Below are 22,501 nucleotides of genomic sequence, written 5' to 3'. Positions count from 1 at the left end.
TAACTAGTGGGGTTCCCCAAGGCTCAGTCCTGGGCCCAGTGCTCTTCAATATTTTTATTAATGACTTGGATGAGGGAGTGCAGGGAATGCTTGTTAAATTTGCAGATGATACAAATTTGGGCGGAATAGCTAAAACCCTAGAAGACAGAAACGCTATTCAAAATGATCTTGATAGGATGGAGCACCAGGCCAAAAGCAACAGAATGAAATTCAACAGGGAAAAGTGCAAAGTCCTGCACCTCGGAAAAAGAAACCAATTACAGTACACAGTTACAAGATGGAGGATAACCTGGCTCAGCAAAACTATGAGCGAGAAGGATATTGGAATTGTCGTAGATCATGTGCTAAATGAGCCAACAGTGTGATGTGGCTACAAAAAGGCAAATGCTATTTTAGACTGCATAAATAGACTGCATAAATAAATCTCTATTCAGCACTGGTTAGGCCTCACCTTGAGTATTGTGTCCAGTTCAGGACACCACACTTCAAGAAGGATGCAGAAAATGCCGGCCACAGAGACTGGTGAAACATTAGGAAGAACCTTCAGAACATGGCCAAAGAGCCCGAAAAACCCACAACAGCCATTAGATTCCAGCCGTGAAAGCCTCCACGAATACAAGGATGCTAACAAATCGGAACAGGTTTAGAGGAGGGCGACAAGGATGATCAGAGGGTTGGAAACCAAGCCTTATGAGGAAAGACTGAAAGAATTGGGCATGTTTAGCCTTAAGAAAAGAAGTCGGGAGTGGGGTTTGCTATGATAGCACTTTCCAAATACTTGAAAGGCTGTCATACAGAGGAGGGGCAAGTTCTGTTCTTGATCATCCCAGAGTGCAGGACATGTAACAGTGGGCTCAAGTTCAAGGAAGCCAGATTTCGGTTGAATATCAGGAAAAACATCCTAACTGTTAGAGCAGTACGACAGTGGAACCAGTTACCTCAGGAGCTGATGAGTGCTCCAACACTGGAGGTACTGAAGAAAAACCTAAGAGGATCACCTGGCAGATATGCTTTGATTGTATTCCTGCATTGAGCAGGAGGTTGGACTTGATGGCCTTGTAGGCGCCTTCCAACTTCACTTTTCTATGATTCTATGATATATACTGTTTATACATATTCCTATGTCCAGGTAAGGATAGAGATAATAGACAATGTGACAATGGCTTATTAACACAGGAATGGGATTAATCAAGCTGTTAATCATTCCAAATTAGCAGGTCTTGGCCAGGGCTATGGGTATAGAGCAGATGGATTTGGCTCTCACAGGAACACTAGAAGACATTTCTGGGACAAGGGCCAGAGTCTGTCAAATTCCCAGCTAGTAACAATATATCATCCACATATCGGATGTTGTTACTAACCTGTCCATTGACAATGATATTATCATTTAAATGACTGAGTGCTTATCTAGAGATATTTTCAATTTAGAAATCGAAAAGCAAGGGTGTATTTCTGTGTCCATTATTATCTGCACTTCAACTGTCATTGCACCTGTTTTGTTGCCAGTGCAGTCGGACAATGTCAAGGCTGCATAGTGAAAGACTATGCAGTCCAAACTGAAAAGTACAATAGTACACAGTCCTATGTATTGGGGGGAAAAGGAGGTTTGCTCCCAAGAGCACATCTATGGCACTGTATTCTAAATACCATTATCCTTTGGTCTCCTGATGTTTTGGCCTGCGCTTCTCATCAGCCCCACCCAGGATGGTTAAGGGTGGGACTATGGAAGCAGTAGCCCAAAACATCTGGAGAACCAAAGGCTTCCCACTGTGATTTATGGAGAACTGAAGACAGGTTCTCTGAGAAACTCATACAACAATTCTGTAGGGTGAGCAGGTGGGAAATGTCGGTGGTTTTACTGTGATGAAAACTGGGCAGAACAGGCTCTGGTTCACAACTCATTCATTTTAAACCCAAGTACTGCATTCCCAGGTGTGCCTTTGCTTGCTTACAGCAAAATGAAGGAACCTTCACCCTGTGGGGGAGACGAGGAAGAAGCCGCTCATACAGTCCCAGCGGCCGCTTTTATGAGGTACTTCGGAGGAAGGAAGCCTGGGAGTGACCGGGCGCTCTGCCAGGCTGCTCCCAAAGGCCACTCGCGCCGGCGTCACTCCGGAGAGCCTTCTGCTCCTTTTAAACGCCGCCTGGCCGCAAAAGGGGGTGGGGTGAAGGTCGGAGCGGGCAAGGCACGGTGCCCGCCGGCTGTTTGAGCGCGGCGCGTCCCGCTTGGATCGCAGGTGAAAGGCTGCGCGAAAGGCCACCCGGGGCTCTCCGGCTCGGTGGAGATCGGCGGGCGGAGAACTTCCCAGAGCGCAGCCCGGACGACAGCTGGTCGCCACTCCCTCGCCTGAGCTGGAAGCTGCTGTGGCTGGAGACCCCTGAAGCCGGGGGGGGGGGCTCGGAGGAGCGCCAGCCTCTCCCTCCCTCCCTCTCCCGCTTCCTCCATCCGCGCTGAACCCATTTCCGCGGGCGGCCTGGTGGTGCCTCCAGCAACGAGGCTGCCACTTGGCGGAGCGGGCCATCGCCAAGGTCGGGGGAGAGCTGGACGGCCGAAATCCATTCCCCGCGTCAGGAGGCTCATAAGCCGGCGCTGTTTTGCACCGGCAAGAGAGTCGGTGACGATTCGCCCCCCCCCCCGCGCCCAGGTTTGCCTCGTTTCTGACTCTGCTGGTGCGTCCGCCAGGGACTGGGCGCACGCCGTCTCTCCTGCCGGCGACGGCGACATGCCGGCGGCCCCTTCCCAGTTGCTGGTGGCCGGGCTGGTCCTCCTCCTCCTCGTCCTCTGTGCTCCGTCGGGCGCGGGGAGCGGCTGCGCTGCGCTGGGGCGGTGCTGCGCGGGCAGGAGCTTGGCTTGTGTCAGCGCCGGCTGGAGACCCGACGGCTCCCGCGGCCCCTGCTACTGCGACCAGGCGTGTCCTTACACCTTGGACTGCTGCCACGACTACCGGCAGGCGTGCCCAGGTGCGTCTCGAGGTGGACGGGCAGGTCGAGGTGGCGGCGGCGGGGGGGGGGGGGCGGAGGCGGAGAGACAACGTCTGGTTTTAGAGAGTGAGGTTCGGGAGACCCAGGTTCGAGACTCCACTGGGCCATGGAGTTCATGGATGTCTTGAGTGACTGACTCTCTTTCAGCCCTACCTGGCAGGGTGGTTGTAAATCTAAAGAGAGGAGGAAGCGAGCCGAGGACGCCACCTATGGGGTCTCATAAATAAATGTCTTATGGTTCCCGGGGGGGGGGGTTATTCCCAAAGCCAAGTGCCTGGAATTGTCCCTGCCCTATGCAGCCTTGAACAATTTTTGCTGACAAGTACCAGAGTTCTGTGGAAATCAAATCCTCCCCTAGCCTGCTACCTTTTAGATGTCCGGGCTTGGCACGATGGGAGAAAGAATCCAATACATCTGGAGAGCCCCAAACATGCTTCTAGGGTTGCAGACTGGAGATGTACAGTATTGGAGCCCTATAGATTTCCAGATCTGTCATGCCCTGCTTGATGAAGACTGCTATAGGAGTCAAAAGTTATAATGTTTGTTGTTTATTCAGTTTATAATGTTGTAATGGTCTGACAATGATATCACCCATCCTGGTGTATGTTTTGTCTGACAACCCAGTCCCTAATCTTAGATGTGTGCAGTTACAGAGTTTCTATGTTGAAATCTATCCCACTTTATGGCAGATAGATAATGCAATCAATTAGCAGGTGGCAGAAAAGAATTTTTTTTTGTCTGATCCTAGGGAGAGCAATTTCCATTCAGAGTAGATCGGCCAACAGTTTGTGCTAGTAACAAGGAAGAGTCTGGCAGCCTGATAGATGCTTATTTGGGGGTAGGTCCTAGTGGCCAGTATCCTGTTGTGTAGCTCTGCCTGTGCAACAAGAGCAATATCACTGGCAGCAGCAGATAACCATTAATAAAAGAGTTCCTTTTTTATTTCAAAGTGTGGGCATTTCATGTCAATAATACAAAGTCATGAGCACCCTAAAGTAAAAAAGAGGAACTCTTTAATTAACAGAAATCTGATACTACCGGTGACATTCCCATTGTGCAGATGGTGCTATGCAACAGGATATTGGCCACTGATCTTATCCAGACTTGCTGAGTAAATATACTTAGGCTCATACAGTCACTGTTTTCAGGTGTTGGGAATGAGTCAACAAGCTTTCTTCATTTCCTTTATTGGGGGAAAGACTGTACATGAATAAATGCAATGAAAATGAAGACAGATCTGTCCTTAGTGTTGCTGTCCTTGGTATTTCAAGGCATTCTTGGAAGAATATTATTCCTTGTTTGGAATTGCATTAATCACAGGAACGTGATGTAATTTTAAAGGGAATAATATGCTGAGTGTGGCCTGCATGGTGGGAGGTTGTTCCCACCATGTATGTTTGCATACAGGTGTGATTGCGCATTTGTGTGAGTGTGCAGAAGAGTACACCCCCAAAGTATTAAAGAGCTGGAGCAGCTTTGTAGCATCTTGTCCATTCTAACTATTTAGCTTGTAAAAAGGATAAGTAAGATGGGATTTAATGGAAGGCTATAAAATAGTACATAGTATGGAGACAGAGAAGGGGGCATTTTCTCCTTCTCTGAAAATGTGGGAGGCACAAGACAGAAAGAAAGACTTAATCACACAGGATGTAGTCAGACCTTGGAATTTGCTACCACACACTACAGCGATGGCTGCCAGCTTTGGATGGTTTTAACAAAGGATTAGTCACATAAGGCTGTCCGTGGCTACAGATTGTGATGGTTGTATATTATCTCCCATACCAGAGGCATCGTGCTCTAAATTTCATTTGCTGGAGAATGCCAGTGGGAAATTATTGTTGCTCTTGTGCCTTTCTTGTGGGCTTTGCTTAGGCATCTGGTTGGCCACTGGGGAAACCAAGGTGCCAGAGTATGTATTATATTGATTTGACTTGACACAGCTCTTTTCATATTGCCTTATATTTGTTTTGTACTGAATTAGACCCCTTCTGTGCTCAGTACAGTAAGAACATAAGATCAGTGCTGGATGAGAACAAAGGCGATCCAATCCAGAGTTCTGTTTCCACAGTGGGCCCATGGGAAGCCCACCAGCAGGATAAGGTGCAGGCGTACCCTTTTTCTCATAAGACCCTGCAAAAGATACACACAGGCATACTACTTCTGATACTGGAAGTGGTGTATAACATCTGGATTAGGAACCACAGATGGTCCTAACCTCCTTGAATGCATTGGATCTATTTTTAAACCTGCCTAATTTGACAGCCACCTGCACCTGTTATGGCAGTGAATCCTACAATTTCACTGTGTGTGAAGAAGCACATCCTGTTTCTTGTTTCTAATTCTCCCACCATTTAAATTCAGTGGACCCGTTCTTCAAGGATTATGGCAAAGGCAGAAGAATGTCTCTTTATCTCCTTTTTCCATGCCACGTGTAATTTTATGCACTTCTATCATCTGGGGAAAGGACTCTAGCAACTTCTGCGGGGCTACAGGCTCCCCAGATCTGGCTTAGCAGAAGCTCTCTGCTAACAGTCTCAGTAGCTTGGCAGTGAACCATCAAGAGAATCTCATCTACTTTTAGCCTGCTTTTTACCAGTTTACAGAGAATTACATTTTGATAGTATTTTGTTATTCCTTGGCATAAAAATCATGATAAAATAATATTGAAAATGCTGCTTTTTGTGGTTTTGTTAGGCATTGTTTGTACAACATGGGGCTTTCTTTAAGTCTGTAATAGCTAGAACAGCCTTCTGCAAACGCAGCTTGCCCTCCGATGATATTTAATTACATTCATTTACCACATGTCCATAAAGCCATCCAAGAGACACATGTTGCATGCACCAATAGACAGGTAAAAAGAACCATACAGATCCTCTTTATACAGAAGAGGTCAAACAGAACAGAGCTTTTCCCTTTCTGAAAAAACCACAAATCAGTTGATAAGTGTTTATTCCAGCTCCAAAATATGAATCCCTTACTTTCTGTTTCCTTGGATTTTGGTTTAGGTATGAACAAGCACATGTTCTGACATATTCTTCTAGAATGCCATCTTGTGGCATTGTAGAAGAATAGCAATATGTTATGTTTAATACTACCACTTGTAAGACAAATACAGTATAATGACCTTAATTTCGGCAAGCCAGGGAATTTAAGTCAACTGCATGGAACACCTTGTGTGGAAACTATGCCAATGTCTTTGTATCTCTTAGTTATCTGCTTGCAGATAGTTTTTGTGCTTTTCATGTATAAAGGTATTTGAAAATGGTATCCTCAAACTTCAAGAATGAGCGGCAATATGTCTATTGACTAGGATGAGTTGGATTCAAATCCCCGCTCAGCCATGATATGCAATGGAATAATCACACACTCTCAGCCTGACCTTCTCATTGTGTTGTTGTGAAGACAGAGGAAAGGGGGAGAAGGGCCTTGTATTTTGTCTTGAGTTCATTAAAGGAAAGGTGGCATATGCATGGAATAATAAACAGGAATGAACTGGTGTATTCTATCACCTTATTCTGTTGTGTAGACCATGCCTGAGGTCAAAGCACTTTGACACGTGAGGTAGAACAGCAAATAGCTCACCTAAAGACAGACAATTATTTTGGCACAAGATGCAGAAAAATCCCACAAGTGCTTCTGCCCCCTCCCTAGCAGGAAAAAATACAATGATGATAAATTAAGTAACTTAACAATTTGCTACCCAGTTGTGACTCCCTCACCCAAATCTGCTACCAGCAGCTGCTGCCTCCCTTTCCTGCCTGTCCTCGGTTTAGAAATATTACCTACTTTGGACATTTGTTGCTGACCCTCCAGAGAGGGAAGGGATGGGAATGCTGCTGTTTGCCAGGTCAGGTTGCTAATGCCAGAGTGGGTGGCCATCCTGACTGGGGAGCTGGCCTCAAAAAAAAGCGATTCCGCTCCCTTTCAACAGCTGAACTGTGTTGTGCAGAATGGATCCCAACTGGAAGTGTTTCTTCTTCTCCTTCTCCTTCTTGCAGAGATCTCCTGCGTGGTCTCCGATTGGAGCGAATGGAGTGGCTGCGCGGAGCCTTGCAAGGCGACGTACCGTATCCGAAGGAGGCAGATAATCCAGGAACCCAGAAATGGAGGAGAACCTTGCCCTCCTCTAGAGGAGAAAGCAGGCTGTTTAGAGTATTGGACTCACCAAGGAACCAAATGCAAGCAGTCCCTTAGTAAGTGGAGCAGTTGGGTGGAACAGGGAAGGTGACCTTAGTGATATTCAAAATCTAGCTTTTCCATAGGTCCAGAGCCAGCATTTATGTTGTACTGGTTAAAATATTGGACTGTGATCTGGGAGACCTATGAGCCACAAAGCTCAATTGGTTCACTTTTGGCCATCCCATCTCTGCCTGATTAAATGAACAGCGAGGAAGGGAGCTGTGAACACTGCCTTGAATTAACTGGAGGAAATGGAAAAATATAAATGAAATAAATAAAGAAATAAACAATATATAACAACATAACAATAAATGAAGTGAGAAGCTTAACTTGCAGGAAGAAAGCACTTAATAATTAATTAATAATTATATTTATTTGTTTGATTTATATCTCCCTTTTTCTTCAAAAGTGGGGTGTTAAGTTTACAAGATGATGGATTGAGTAGGTACAGATAGATGAACTAAGTTCATAATACTAAAACACAGTTAAGATATACAGTGGTGCCTTGACGTATGACCATAATCTGTTCCAGAAGATGGGCGTAACTCGAAATGGTTGTAAGTCGAAGCACCATTTCCCATAGAAATGCAATGAAATGCAATTAATCTGTTCCGGCTGAAGAAAAAAAAATCACACACACACACACACACACATACACACACACACACACACACACACACATACACACACACCAAATCACTGCAAGACTCATTGGAAGTGCAATTAATCCCTTCTGGCCAAAGGCGGCGGGGGGGGGAGGAAAGTAGGTCCCAAAATTCTGCAGTGGGGGTGGCCATAGTCCATTTTGAATGTGGGCTTCTGGGAGCTGTCAATATATGCCATCAAGTCAATATTGACTTAGGCCACCCTTACCACGGTCTTCTGGGTAGAGAATACACAGAAGTGGTTTACCATTCCCGCCTTCTGGGGAGTGTCCTGGGACTGTACAGCTTGCCCATGGCTACACAGGCTGGGTCTTCTCCCCAGAGGCACAGTTTGGAATTGAACTCCTAACCTTAGGCTCTGCAGTCAGCAACCTAAACCATTGAGCTATCCGGCCAGCTCAGTTCAAAGAAACAAGTAATATTTCCAAGACTCTGAGAGTTGCTGTTTCTCTCCAGTGACGTGGTGAAGGGACCTGGAAATGTATAGAGAAGGAGCCTCTTTAATTTCTTGCCCAAAAGAAAATGTCAAGGCATTAAAGTCTATAAATGACCCAGTCTTTATTGTTCTACAGTTGTAAACAGGTCTGGGACACTTAATTGCTAATTAGTAAATCTGTTGTGTTTTCTTTTCCCCCTTTCTGTGAAAAGTCCCAGCATTAATAACCACTGGAGGCTATGGGAAAGCAAGGAAAAAGCGTGCTGTGTTCAGTGAGAATGAAAGAGTTGGGTAAGTAAAGCACCAGAGCACAAAAGGCTGTAGCAGAGCCCCCCAAGTCACAGTGTAATCTGTGTAGCAGACAGTGAGAATCAAAGGACTAGTCAGTCTAGCCCACTTAGTCCATCACCTCATCTGGTGTACTGAAGATATATTAGACTATAACTCCCATCATTTCTCAGCCAATAGGGCATTGGCTGTCCTGGACAAGGAATGATGAGAATTCCCGGGGATGATAGTTGTAGTCAAACATACATGGAGACCACCAGGTTGGGAAAGGCTGGTCTGGAAATAGTTGTAGCAGTTTTTTTTTGGTAGTTTGGTAGTTTTGCCACTTTATTGAGAAGTTGGCCAGACGTTGCCGTCCTCTGCACTCTTTCCTGAGTTTGAACCCCTTTGAACACAGCAAGATTTTCTTGAGCCTAGAAAGAGCCACACGCTACATCAGACCAAAGGGCCACCTAATTCAGCATTGTGTTAATTCAGCAGCCAACCAGTTGCACATGGGAAGCATCTAAGCTGGACACCACTGCAATGGCATCTTCCTACGTGGACTCCCAAGCAGCTGGTATACAGAGGCATGCTATCTCTGCCCTATAAACAAACATCCTTAGGCTTTCATTGCAGCCTCTTTTTTTCTTTTTCTTTTCTGTCTCTTCCATGGCAGGTATTGTGTTGAGTTTCAGCTCATGGCCATTGCAGAAGGATGTCTACATGGAAACAGTTCATATACTCATTGGATGAAGTATCTTAGTGAAGGACACAGGGTATGCGTGGAGTGTCAGCATCCAGCTTTGGATTCCAGAAGTCTGCACTGCTCTGGAGATGGCAGTGAAGCCAAGAAGTAAGAGATGGTGATACTCTCTTGGGATTTTATGTAGGATCATTTCATTTCACACCACTAGATACCTGCAGGGGCTATAAATTATTGAGAGAATGTGGTCATTGGGATGGGAGAACATGGCATAGACTACATGTGGTACCCCTGAATATGCTTCTTTGGAGATAGGTCTAAGGACCCATTCCACCCATGCATTTGCATCACTTAATTAGTCCAGTTGTTTTCTGTTAGTGGTATGTGCAACACCACTGGGATGCAGACATTGTCCAGATAAGGTGTTGGATTTTCATAATGAAATTATTATGATTTGTTTGCTTGTGTTTTACAAACAGCGATGACATTTATTCCCTATAATAGTACCGGCCGCCTAGAGTAGTCCACCACGACTAGATAGGCGGGATATAAATTAAATAAATAATAATAATAATAATAATTTAAAAGTAATTATTGTTATTTATTATTATTATTACAGTTCCAGTAATAGCAACTTCTGCACTCGGCAATACTATACTCTACAATATTATACTCAGTAGTACTGTCAACAATGCTATAATAGTTTTTCTATCCTTAAAATTTAACAGGAAATATAAATATAGTAATAGGCTTATTTGCAGAATAAGTTCACTTTTTATTTCTGTCATAGTGGAATCCAGGTTCTTGCATAAAGTGATTGATGGAGCATAAGATACAAAAGACTAGGAGACATCACACCAGTCCGTTCTTGATGATGGACAATTTGACAGGCCAGTTTCACTGATGCGACTAAGGTGGTGTGGGAACACATGGGGTATAAGGTCAGGGTTTGGTGATTCACGTATTCGGATAATCACTGACATTATGGTTATTAAAGACATGCATGTGTGAATGCCCTCTGACTGTGGGAAAGGTATTAGTTCAACAAGATCATTTCTGAATATAGAGTAACGTAAAAGCCAATCCTGCCTTAACTATGACTTTGTCAGTATTTTTAGGTGCATTTCCCCAGGATTCAGAATAAATTCAGTTTCATGCATAAGCATTGGGTTATTAGGGAATGTAATCATGCTCATCGGTGAAAAACAGCTAGTCTGGCCAGTAAAGTCTTTCTTGATGGGGTATGTTTGTGCTGCGAAACAAAAGCTGGGCTGTTGGGTCTCCTCCCCTCCATCCACACTACTTTTCACATAGCACTGCAAAGTTATTCTGACAGAGAACAATAGCAGTCAGTAAAGCTGTCAGGAGAAACCATATCATGCAGTAAAATGTAAATGGGAGTGAAAGCCTAATACAATTTTGGAAATCTCAGAAGCAAAAAAGAAAAGAAAAGCATTAAGAGTAGGTGAGCCCAAGTCCTGCAGAACTGTGGGCTTTTAAGAGTAGAAGACCAAGACCCATAATTCTCAAAAACCACTTTGCTGCACATTTATGCAGAGTCCACAAATGCACGTTCATCGTGTCTTAATTGTCTCGCTCAGTGACAGCAATTGTTACAAAGGTGATTTTCTTGTCAGTGGAAGCTGGCTTAAGCAGAGCTTGTGAAAAGGATCTGGGGTCTTAGTAGATCACAAGTTAAACATGAGCTAATTGTGTGTAGCAACAGAAGTGTCTAGTTCAAGGGAACTAACAGTATCATTATATGTACTCTGCTTTAGTCAGACCTACCTCACCTAGAGTACTGAATTCCACAATTTAAGAGGGATATTGAGAGCTGGAACAGGTCCAGAGGAGAGCAAAAAGAATTGTAACAGCTTTGGAAACCAAGCCCTATGAGGAATGTTTGAGAGAACCTGCCATGTTTTGCTTGGAGAAGAAAAGGCTGAGATCCAAAAAGGCTCCTCATATTGAGGCTAAAAGAATGATACCTGTCTTTAAGTATTTGAAGTGCTCTCATATGGAAGATGGAGTGGCTTGTGTTTTTTTTTTTATGCAGTTCAGGAGGATAGGACAAGAAGAAATGGATTCAAGTTCCAAGAAAGGAGATTTTGATTAAATGTTAGGAATCTCAGAGCATGGTGGACTCTCCTTCACTGGAGATTTTAAAGCCAAGGTAGGATGGCCACCTGTCAAGGATGATTTAGGATATGGATTTCCTGCATCGGCAGTGGGCTGCATTGGATGGTCTTTGGGGTCCCTTCCAGCTACACAGTTCTGTGATTCTGTGATACTGGACTCTGCAGTGTAATGGTACATTTTGAAGTGCAAGTGACCATTCTGATAATGCCTATATTTCTAGATTATTTGGTCACAGAGGAACTTTGAATTTGTTTCATAAAGAAAAATAGACAGTTGAAACCGGTTCTTGTGGATACGGTAGGCCTGCTCAAAGTGGGAGGATAAACTGAGGGGAATATACATGCATTAGATAAATAAGGTGATGATGGACTTGCATGTGTGAATTGGTTAAAAGAAGTCAATATTGTTTGTCTGTATGTTTCCATTGGGTACCCCACGGCTGCAGTGATTGGAGAGGAGAAAGAAAAAGTCCATAGTTCAGTGGTAAGATATTCGTTCAGCACACCAGTGGTCCAATAGGCAATCCACGGCATCTCCCATCAGTTAAGAGAGACTCTTTTTTGGTAGCAAGTCACTTGCTACAAAACTGTGTGTCTGTGTGTGTATGCATCGATGGGTGGAGTGAAGGAGGAGTGAGAGAACTGGAAGATAATTACATTCCAGTCCACATATTAGTCTGAGAAATGCAAATCAGAATGTGAAAAATAGTTGAGTGTCTGTACGTTGTCCATGGAACTACTTTGCTGCCATCCCTACAGCAGATTTTATTCCCTAAAGATTTTGGATACATCAGCAAAGTCTGGGATTCCTCCTCAGTTTCAGCTGATACTTCTGATCATGAAGGGAACTAATTTGGCTAAAGAAGGTTTCATATATTGGGGCACTGAGCTTGTGATTACTATATATATTAGCTTTGCTCTTGCTGGCTTGGTGTGATGGGAATTGTAGTCCAACACATTTGTAGGGCATGAAGTTGGGGAAGGCTGTGGGATAGGATTGGTTCTGTGGTAGGAGTAGACAAACTACAGCCCTCAGATATTGCTGAGGTGCTGCTCCCAGTATGCCTCCCGGTTGGCTATGGCAGATGGCAGTTGTAGTCTAAAAACAACTTCAGGGCTGTACTTTGCCCATCTGTGCTATAGGAAACCTTCAGGCTCACTGCTAATATGGCACTGAATGCAACATACTAGGAAAGAAGAGTAGTTCTGGAAGTCATGCATCATGGACCCGTTTGGAAGTATGGGATTCTAGAAGATACAGTCTAAAAAATTATCTTTCATGAACTTTGCTTTGACCTCTTTGGGAAAATAGATTCTAGGACTAGGACCATTGTTGATCCAAAAAGGCTCCTCATATTGAGGCTAAAATAATTTGTTGAAGGATTGATCAGTTCTCAGAATCCAGAACTTTGTGCAGTTGCATATATGGTGTGTTGAGAGAAAGAATAGATGGAAAGGAAAAGTGAATGAAAAGAACATCCTGCAGACCCTTAATGTGTGCTGAGCTTTGATAATGTAAGAATCCTGTGGCAAGCAGGCAGGTCCTCTGAACTGAATGCCTGAATTACTTTCATCACAGTTGACTTCATCCCCTCCATATGACAGTGAATGAAGGTGACAGGCTCTTGGTGCAGGTACTTCTTGGGCTAGATATGATTGTTGTCAGTGCTTCCTTGCATAGCCATGGTGGGTTGTGTCTTAATCATGAAAAGAACTTGAATATGCTATAGCTCCCAAGGGGTTGATGTCACAGTAGAAGTTGTCCTCCACTTTGGGCTTCTTGGACCAAATGGACCCATGATGCATGATAGGCCAGTAGCATAGAGTTGGAAGAGACCACTGAGGCCATCCAGTCCAACCCCCTGCCATGCGGGAACAACCATCAAAGTACTCCCAACCCTCTGCCATTCACCAATTAGTTCTTCCTAATGCTCAAATGGAATCTCTTTTCCTGTAGTTTGAAACCATTGTTCTGTGTCCTGGTCTCTGGAGCCCTGGAAAACAAACTTGTCCCTTCTTCAACATGACATCCTTTCAAATATTTAAACACAGCTATCATGTCCCCTCTCAACCTTCTTTTTGTAAGGCTAAATATTCCCAACTCCCTAAGCCACTCGTCATAGGACATTGATTCCAGACCTTTAACCATTTTAGTCACCCTTCTCTGGATACGGTCCAGGTTGTCAACATCCTTTTTGAACTGAGGTGCCCAGAACTGGACATAATGCTCCAGGTGAGGTCTGACCAAAGCAGAATAGAGTGGTACTATCACTTCCCTTGATCTAGACACTATATTCCTATTGATGCAACCAAGACTTGCACTGGCTTTCTTGGCAGACGCCTCACACTGCTGACTCATGTCCAGTTTGTGGTCTACCAAGACACCTAGATCCCTTTCACAGGTGCTGTTGTCTAGCCACGTGTCTTCCATCCTATATCTGTGCAGTTCATTTTTTTCTGCCTAGCTGTAGGTCCTTACATTTCTCCCTGTTGAAATTCATTTTGTTAGTTTTGGCCCAGGACTCTAATCTGTCAAGGTCATTTTGAAATTTTAATCCTGTCCTCTGGAGAATTAGCAACCCAATTCCCAAGCCAGTTTGGTATCATCTGCAAATTTAATCAACATACTCTCTATTCCTTCATCCAAGTCATTGATAAATATGTTGAATAACAGAACAGAACCCTGGGACACCCCACTAGTCACCTCTTTCCAGGACGAAGGGGAGCCATTTGTGATCACCCTTTGGGTTCAGTCAGTCAACCAATTACAGATCCAACTAACAGGAGCACTATCTATCCCACATTCTGCTAGCCTCTTTGCAGGAATATCGTCGGGAACCTTGTTGAAGGCCTTACTGAAATCAAGATATGCTATATCCGCAGCGTTCCCTTCATCCACCAGGCCTGTAACTCTATCAAAAAAAGAGATCAAATTAGTCTGGCATGACTTGAGAAAACCCTGTTGACTTCTAGTAATGACAGCATTGCTTTCTAAGTAATTACAAACTGTCTGCTTAATGATCTTCTCTAGAATCTTTCCAGGAATTCATGTCAGACTGACGGGGTGATAATTATTTGGGTCTTCTTTTTCCCCCTGTGCTGTCACATCATCCTATAAAAACCAAGAATGATGTTGTTCAGAGATATCATTCTTGTCAACCCTATATTCCAGGCTTTTCTTAGGATAAGCCATGTTGGTTCTCACCAGTTGCCCAGTGGAGTAACAAATGGGGTCAGTGGCCTCTCTTGGATTGGGGTAGCTGATGCCTTTGATGGAACTCACCATAGGGAAGCCAAGCTTAGTCATTTCCTGGCTAAAGCTGAACTGTCCAAGTATTAATCTGATATTTGGGGATTTCCCTGTTCTTTTGAATTGCCTTTTGTTATTTACCACTTTGGCACTTTCATTTTCAGCTGGGAAATCGGAATGTTAGCTGTCCCTCGTCTCCATCTTTGCCCTTGCTTTTTCACACTTTCCAGTGGAATTCATTTTTTCCCTACAGGCTTAATTTTTTTCCTATTGCTGCTGGCATCTCCTTTGTTATTTTGGCAGTTGGGGGAAAATGTTGGTCTCAGAATGACGTCTTTCAGTAAACTCTTGGGAAGCGCTTCACCAGTTATGAAGCTGGATTAATAGAGCGATCTAATTTTGGTTTGTGTGCATGCAGTTCAAAGCATTTTGTCGAATTAGTTCAGCCATCTTTGGAATGTCTCACAAGGTCATGTCCTGTGCAACTGGGCCAGTTTATCCATTCTCCTTTCCTCCTTGTTTCTTCCTGAAATAGGCTTCGGAGCATTGGTTAGTTTTACCAGAGGATGTGGTGACATGAAGATCTGCCAGTCTTGATTACTTGAGAAGGGAGAGCAGCTGGAGAAGGTCTTTGGAATGAGTGGAGAGCAGCATGCCTTCTGGAGACAGTTCCTCTCTTGCAAGGGTTCAAGGAAGGGACAGGATGTTTGTGTGACATCACCTCTCCTTCTGGCAGCAAACTGAGATGGTGAATGCCAGAAATTTTGATAGCAGCAGAAACAAGGCCACCAAAACAAGAAAGTGTCAGTGGCCTCTTAGGGAATAGGTTTGCAGAAGAGCAAAAAATATATTTAAAAATAACAACAAGAGAAGAAGGCTCAATATTCTATGAGTCTCACACTGCACAGAGACATTTTGGGTACTGAAGGGGGTTGTTTGTACTTTTAAAGTTGAGATTAATAGCTTATTAGCTTTTAAAGTCTTCTTCTCAGTCAGCCAAGGGCCAATTCAGGGTGAAACCTCATACCCGGTGAGCCTGATTTGAGCATCCACAACTTCTTCCTCATGTCACATCTCAAATACACTAAAGGGATGACATGACTTTACTAATGTTAACGTCAAGCTGTAAAGCTACTACCCCCAGCTTTTTAAAAATATCTTTGCCTGAAGGAGGGATCTGGAGATCTTGGAATCTTGCAGACACAATGTTGTGCTTTTTTAGTTTACCTAATAAAGGTATTACTACAACACAGATTTTGGAATTTGTGTTGCAACCAGCATGGCTAAACTTGCATTTTGCCTCCAGTTCCAAGTTTGTATTTGAAACGCCTTTTGTCCAGTAATAGCATTTTCTGTCTTAGATTATTTGGAAATAGTTCCAGGTTCTGCCTGATTAACTTGTACAGTAACTTAGAAACTAAATTCTGAGAGCAGCAGATAAATGATGCAATCTGGCGGCTATTCTGGTTGTTATCTTTCTCCGAGCAGTACTTGAAAACCCTTAATAATCATGTTAATACTGTGTAATATATTACTGTAATATATATGATACATCATTTTGGGGACCATGGTAGATAGTAAAACAACTAGTAAATTCTTTTAATAATATAATAAATAATAGCATTAACATGTATTAGAAAATTTTGTCCTAAGTAAGTGCAGCTGACATTTGCAAAGAGCATACATGGGAATTGCTAGAAAAAAAACAGAGCTTAAAGCTTGTTGGGATCGGCTGTTCCTTATGGTTTGCAGTAAATGATGGTGGTTGCAGGGATCTGGATGCAGAGCCGGAGGTTGGGAGTTTGATTCCCTACTGTACTTCCTTGACAGGGACTGAAATCAAAGATTCGCAGTGTCCCTTCCAGCTTGGCAGTTCTGAGATTATTATTATTAATTGTGGAATGCAGTTTCATTATGGACATTTATGTACCGGCAGATGGGAAAGGATAGCTTTCTCTGGACGTCAAAAAGGTAAAGGTAAAGGTTCCCCTTGACATTTTTAGTCCGGTCGTGTCCGACTCTAGGGGGCGGTGCTCATCCCGTTTTCAAGCCGTAGAGCCAGCGCTTGTCCGAAGACAGTTTCCGTTGCCACGTGGCCAGCGTGACTAGGGAACACCGTTTTACCTTCCCACCAAGATGGTACCTATTTATCTACTCATTTATCTTACTTCAAATCAGTGTCTGATACTTTCTGCCTGGTGCCTTCAGAAATTTCAAGTGGAGTTCATCACATGTTTCAACTGTTGAGTATTAGAGTAGACTGGTAGTCCAGATAGGCGGGGTATAAATCTAAATAAATAAATAAATAAATAAATAAATAAATAAATAAATAAATAAAGGATTTCCACGTTGTTAGGACCTAAGGGTGCTGTTAGAGAATCTGGTGACTCTTGCAGAGTAATAATGGGATTATTCAAACTACTGGATGGCTCAGTGGCTGACATCTTTGACTGTGGAACCAGAGGTTGGGAGTTTAATTCCCCACTGTGCCTCCTTGCCAGGAGCTGGACTCGATGATCCACAGGGTCCCTTTTCGCTCTTCAATTTTAAGATGATGATGATGATTCTCCATGAACCTGTGAAGCTGCCTTATACCAAACAACTCCACTGGCTATTTATTTATTTATTTATTTATTTATTTATTTATTTATTTATTTATTTATTTATTTATTTATTTATTTATTTATTTATTTATTTATTTATTTATTTATTTATTTATTTATTTATTTATTTATTTAGCCGCACCATTGCCACTGGCTTCTAGTAATCTAGTAATTTCTGTTCTAACTACTAATACCAGGTTCTCAGGCAAGGAAATTCCTAGCATTTTTGCCTTGGAGCCTCTTAAATTGGTGGTTCCATGGATAGAATGTGGTCCCCTTCCTGTTAAGATGGAGAAGCTACCAAGAAATCATTTGAAACAACAACAGACATCACCACTTAGTTAATTCATGATTTGCAACTTCCAGGTTAGAAAACCAAAATACATATACAGTGGTGCCCCGCATAGCAACAGTAATCCGTTCCGGATTAATCGTCGCTATACAGAAACATCACTAAACGGATCGAAAAAACCCATAGGAATGCATTAAACTTGGTTTAATGCGTTCCTATGGGGCCCAAACTCACGTTCAGCGAAGTTCCTCCATAGCGCCGCCATTTTTGCGCCCTCGGTAAGCGAGGGCAGGGCGCGAAAACACTTGCGGCGGCCATTTTGGGCACCCGGTGGCCATTTTGGAACGGCCAATCAGCTGTTTTTTAAAAAATCGCAATGCGAGGATCGGTAAGCAAAAGCGACATTGCTATGCGGCTTTGTCGTTAAACGGTGCGCTCGTTAAGCAAGGCACCACTGTAAATGCAGAAGGTGCTTGGTTTTAAACCGCAGAAGCCTCTGTGCTGCCAGGTCAGAAGACCAGCAGTCGTAAGATTGAATCCACATGACGGAGTGAGCTCCTGTTGCTTGTCCCATCTCCTGCCAACCTAGCAATTCGAAAGCATGTAAAAATGTGAGTAGATAAACAGGTACCACTTTGGTGGGAAGGTAACAGCGTTTCGTGTCCAGTCACATTGGCCATGTGACCATGGAAACTGTCTTCGGACAAAAGCTAGCTCTACAGCTAGGAAACGCGGATGAGCACTGTGCCCTAGAGCCGGACACGACTGGACTAAATGTCAAGGGGAACCTTTACCTTACTTGGTTTTTCATCAGTTGAAATTCTAGGTACAGTATCTATTTTGAAATGATTGTGGTCCTTCCAATGACTCTGTTGAGTTTCCTTGTCAATATCCATACAGAGTGATGGCTGACACTGAAGTAGATAGATTATGAGTGAAGTCTTTTGTACCTTCTGCTCATGTGACCATCTGAATCTGTTGGTTCTATGCACAAAAGATCTAATGAATTTCTGGCTGCCCCATTAGTGAGAAAGTGGTGCATGCTTTAAGATTACCTTTGTAGAAGGAAATAAATAGTGTCATGGAAAAGTTCTCTTCTGTTTTCTCCTCCAGGAACCAATTGCTGCATTGGCAGGCAGTGGGGAACCCCAGATGTCGCGGAACCTGGAAGAGAGTTCGCCAACTGGACATTTGTTCCTGTCCTTCTGTTCACACCTTTTTGTTCATCTGACTTTCCTGTGATTGTCCTTGTGTCTTGAACCTTCATTTACTTGCTGGTTCTAATTAACAAAGATTCAACTGTGAACAGATATGGTTAGACTTCAGGGTTGTAAGATCAAGGTGTTGCTGCTTTAAAGAGCTGCCACCTTGTACTAAAGGAGATTTTTCAGAGATCTGAGGCTAGGTTTAATTTCCTGGCTAAGTATTTTAAGTAGCGGAGTTTGGAGAAGAACTTCTGCTAGAGAGAATCAGAGCAGGGTTTAAGACCTGCTGACACATCCTGAGTGGTGAAGAGAGATGAGTAGATTTACCCCTGCTTAACTCAGGTTTACTTGAATAAATGTCAGGTTATTTCCATAAAAATTGAAAATTTGTATTTTTAGCCAGTCTTTACAGAGTTGGCAAAAGTTACCGTACTTCTTTTGGAATCTAATTTCTAGAATCATGGGGCAATTGGCTGGTGGATTTTTGGCATTATATTTCAAAAAGGAAATATCACACACACACTTTCTCTGCATGTGTATCTCTGGTATGTTCCATAGCAGTTGTCTCAAGTCTCAGGACAAATCCAAGTCCCAGGACTTTGGATTACAATCTCTTTCACCTGTAGCCAGCATGTCTTATAGTTGGCTAGAGGTGATGTGGGTGATATTTGCAACATATTTGGTAACCACTGCTTTAGATAATTTAGAACACGGGCAGGCAAAATGCAACCTCCAAGACACATGTGTGCCCCTCCAGTCCTCCTATGGGGGCACCACAGTTCCCTTAGCCTCTCTAATTTTTCCCATGTTAAATTTAAAAAATCAGCCTGAAAATGGCTACATGCCCCTTCCCAGTCTTCAGGGGTGCATGCATTGCTATTTAAATGCTATTGCTGTCCCCAGGCCTTTTTATACCTCAAATATCCACTATGAATTGTGGGGTGAACAAAGGCCAGAGATTCACAAGGCTCTTGGTGAGTGGGACTGAACCATTTCATGCCTAACTTTGTGTGGGTGTGGGTATGGGCCCCCATGGTTATAGGGTAGCAGAAGGGGCCCCAGAGCTGTCAAAATGGCCCACCTCCAATTTAAAATGTGATTGGGGATCATCACAATTGGAATGAACTGAAGCCACCATAGATAATGTTGTTCTGCTCTTGTGTTGAACTGGAACGTTTCATGAAAGGAAATTCTGGCTTGTTTCCATGCAAGACCCTGGTGCTATTTATACATACATGTGTGAGAATGTTAATGCTAGGTAGAGCTGAAAAGAGCCAGTTTTCAAATCCCATATATGTTTTAGCCAACGTTAAGAAAAAACTTTGTGTCACTTGATCCTCTCCATGGATATTGCATGCCGACATCCAACATAACTTGAGCTGAACTAGACATTACAACCCTCGCTCAAGCCTGTTTTTCCTCTCGAAGAGTTCCAGAAGTGTGTTCGTGTGTGTACAACTTCTGTGGAGACAACAGCTGGACCAGCATTTAGAGTGGAAAAAATGAGGCAGATTGGAAAAAGATTAAACTCGTCTATTCCAGTTCCTTCCTTTATATCATCTTGTCTTTTGAAGATGCTTTTTTTTGGTCAATATTTAAAAACTCATGACTTGCTTGGACCTTACTTATAGAGGACAATATGAAACCAGAACAAGAGTGGTGTGAGCCCAGATTTCTGAACAATCCGTGACCTTTGTTTGCTTTTCTATTCAAATACTGAAGGAGGCATGCAGAATCATCCTCTTTTGGGATTATATTGTCCTGAATTGCATGTGGGCACTGTGTGTTTAAAAGTCTGCCCTCCTGACAGCCCTTTCTACATGCAGATGTTCCCAGTCTTCTGTGATCTGTTCAGTATAATTCAGGTTACAATCTTCTTGTGATCACCAGAAGGAATACTGTACTGTATAAAGAGATGCCAAAGAATTCGCAATGTGATCATATAAGTTAGAGAGGATGGACAGAAAGCCACAATGCTGCTTCTGGATTCTGAACATTTTTGATTGGAAGAGAGGAAAAAGCTGCTGTTCACAATGTACCTGAGAGAAGTGCCGGTGAATATAACAGTACCTCCCTATCATCTTTGGATGTAGCTTGTCAACATCGTTAAGCACCGTAGCAAATCATAGCTTGGAAATGTTACTTTTAGTTTTGCTATAATTCTCAGGATCCCAGATGTCTGGGTAATTCTGGGAATTGTAGTAAAAAAGAGAACATTTCTAAGCTCTGCGCCAAATATTAATATGGCCCAAAGTTTTGAATAAGCCATTCTCGATAGTTCAGGGCTAACTTCCTGGCTTTGAGGGAGAGAGATTCTCAAAAAAGTGGATGCTGCGTACACTGGTTGGGGGTTGAACCCTGTGCAAGGATTGTTATCACAAAATATCTTACATCTCCAAATTGACTCTGAGTCTCTGTCCTGTGGCAGTACAAACCACCTACTTCATACAGCAGTGTAGAGAAGACAAACATAAAGATTAGAAAGTACTGGAGAAATTTAAAATGACCACTGATAATTCTGAGTCCTTCTTGGCTGTTCCTGTTGAGATCATCCCTCCCAAACCCATGTGGTAGGATTGTTCATTTGCTTCACCTGTTGAATTGGTGCACAAATAATGTAAGTGTGAGAGGAAGGCCTGTGCAATCTGCAGAGTTAGTACTGCAATGGAAACTAGCAATAATATTCCACAAGAGGGAGCATTGTACTTTAGGGAAGAACTATTCATTCTATCTTAAAAATACCAACACGGTACAATAAATGCCCTCCTTTTTTTCTTTTTAAGGCAGATACTATGGATTGATAGTAGATTTGGGAAATTTGGGAAATACATATTCTGTTCATAGGAAAGTGCATCAAAGACAAATACCTACCTGCAAGTGAAAGCCAAAACATAACATATATTTTATCAATTGACTTAATATCTGCAAGAGGAACTTTAATATAAAGAAGTGAACTAAAATCTGAAGGCCACACGCTTCTGGAAAAGCTGACTTTATACATTACTTACAAAGGCCCCACAGCCAGATTTACACCAAGCAAAATGTTTTCTAGAAGTTACACTTGTTCCCATGACAATCTTGTGACCTCTGTAGTTTAATACTCATGAAAGAACAGCTGCTTTTGTGAACAGATGAGTATCAATCCAGTATCTTGTTTGTTCGGGATGAACTCATTTTCTGGTAACAGACTGTATGTTGATTAATATCAGGTGACCACATGTACTGTTTTGGAGAGGGCAGTCCTTCATTTGACGGTCTGTCAGAGAACAATCCTCCATTTGAAGCTGGCCTTCATAATGCATAATGCAAAAACATTATCTTCAACAAAATTGGCTCTACTGAGCTATGGCGAGTGGCCACCAAGACAGGCACTTCTATGACTATACAATAAGTTGCCACAATGAATTTGACATTAGAGGCAAGCTCTGTTGTACAACTTGATCCTATGTATGTAGATTCTAAAGTATCGGATGGAATCTACTCCTAAAACAGCACGCATAGGATTGCAGCTTTATTCAGGCTGGAAAATATAAATACTCTCCACCTCCAGGCAACCATACATTCCATGTTAGTGTGACAACAGTAGAGTATGGGAAAATTGCTTTTTTTGAGCCCAAGTAGGACACCCTAAGTTTCATCATTTTTGCCTCCAGAGATAGTTCAGGCTTGAATCGCTCTAGGATGCACTTGTACATCTTTTTGGCAGTCCAGGGTATATGCAAAGCTCTCCTCCATTACTATATTTCAAACAAATTTATTTTTCCCCTGTCAGCTTTCT

General features: G+C 43.0%; 1 protein-coding gene across 1 annotated transcript; it reads left to right on the top strand.

The window, feature by feature from the left end:
• The first annotated feature begins 2,585 nt into the window (after positions 1-2,585).
• LOC110071821 (somatomedin-B and thrombospondin type-1 domain-containing protein) lies at positions 2,586-19,109 on the top strand. The gene is made up of 5 exons (XM_072996868.2): positions 2,586-2,961; positions 6,981-7,175; positions 8,475-8,553; positions 9,209-9,385; positions 18,632-19,109. Exons 1-5 carry the CDS (start codon positions 2,724-2,726, stop codon positions 18,747-18,749), a joined length of 807 nt encoding a protein of 268 aa, XP_072852969.2. The 5' UTR covers positions 2,586-2,723; the 3' UTR covers positions 18,750-19,109.
• Positions 19,110-22,501: the final 3,392 nt, after the last annotated feature.

Source organism: Pogona vitticeps, chromosome 4 (assembly GCF_051106095.1).
Source record: "Pogona vitticeps strain Pit_001003342236 chromosome 4, PviZW2.1, whole genome shotgun sequence".
Taxonomy (NCBI): Eukaryota; Metazoa; Chordata; class Lepidosauria; order Squamata; family Agamidae; genus Pogona; species Pogona vitticeps.
Note: the sequence above shows the minus strand (reverse complement) of the source record. Positions and strands in the feature narration are given on the sequence as shown.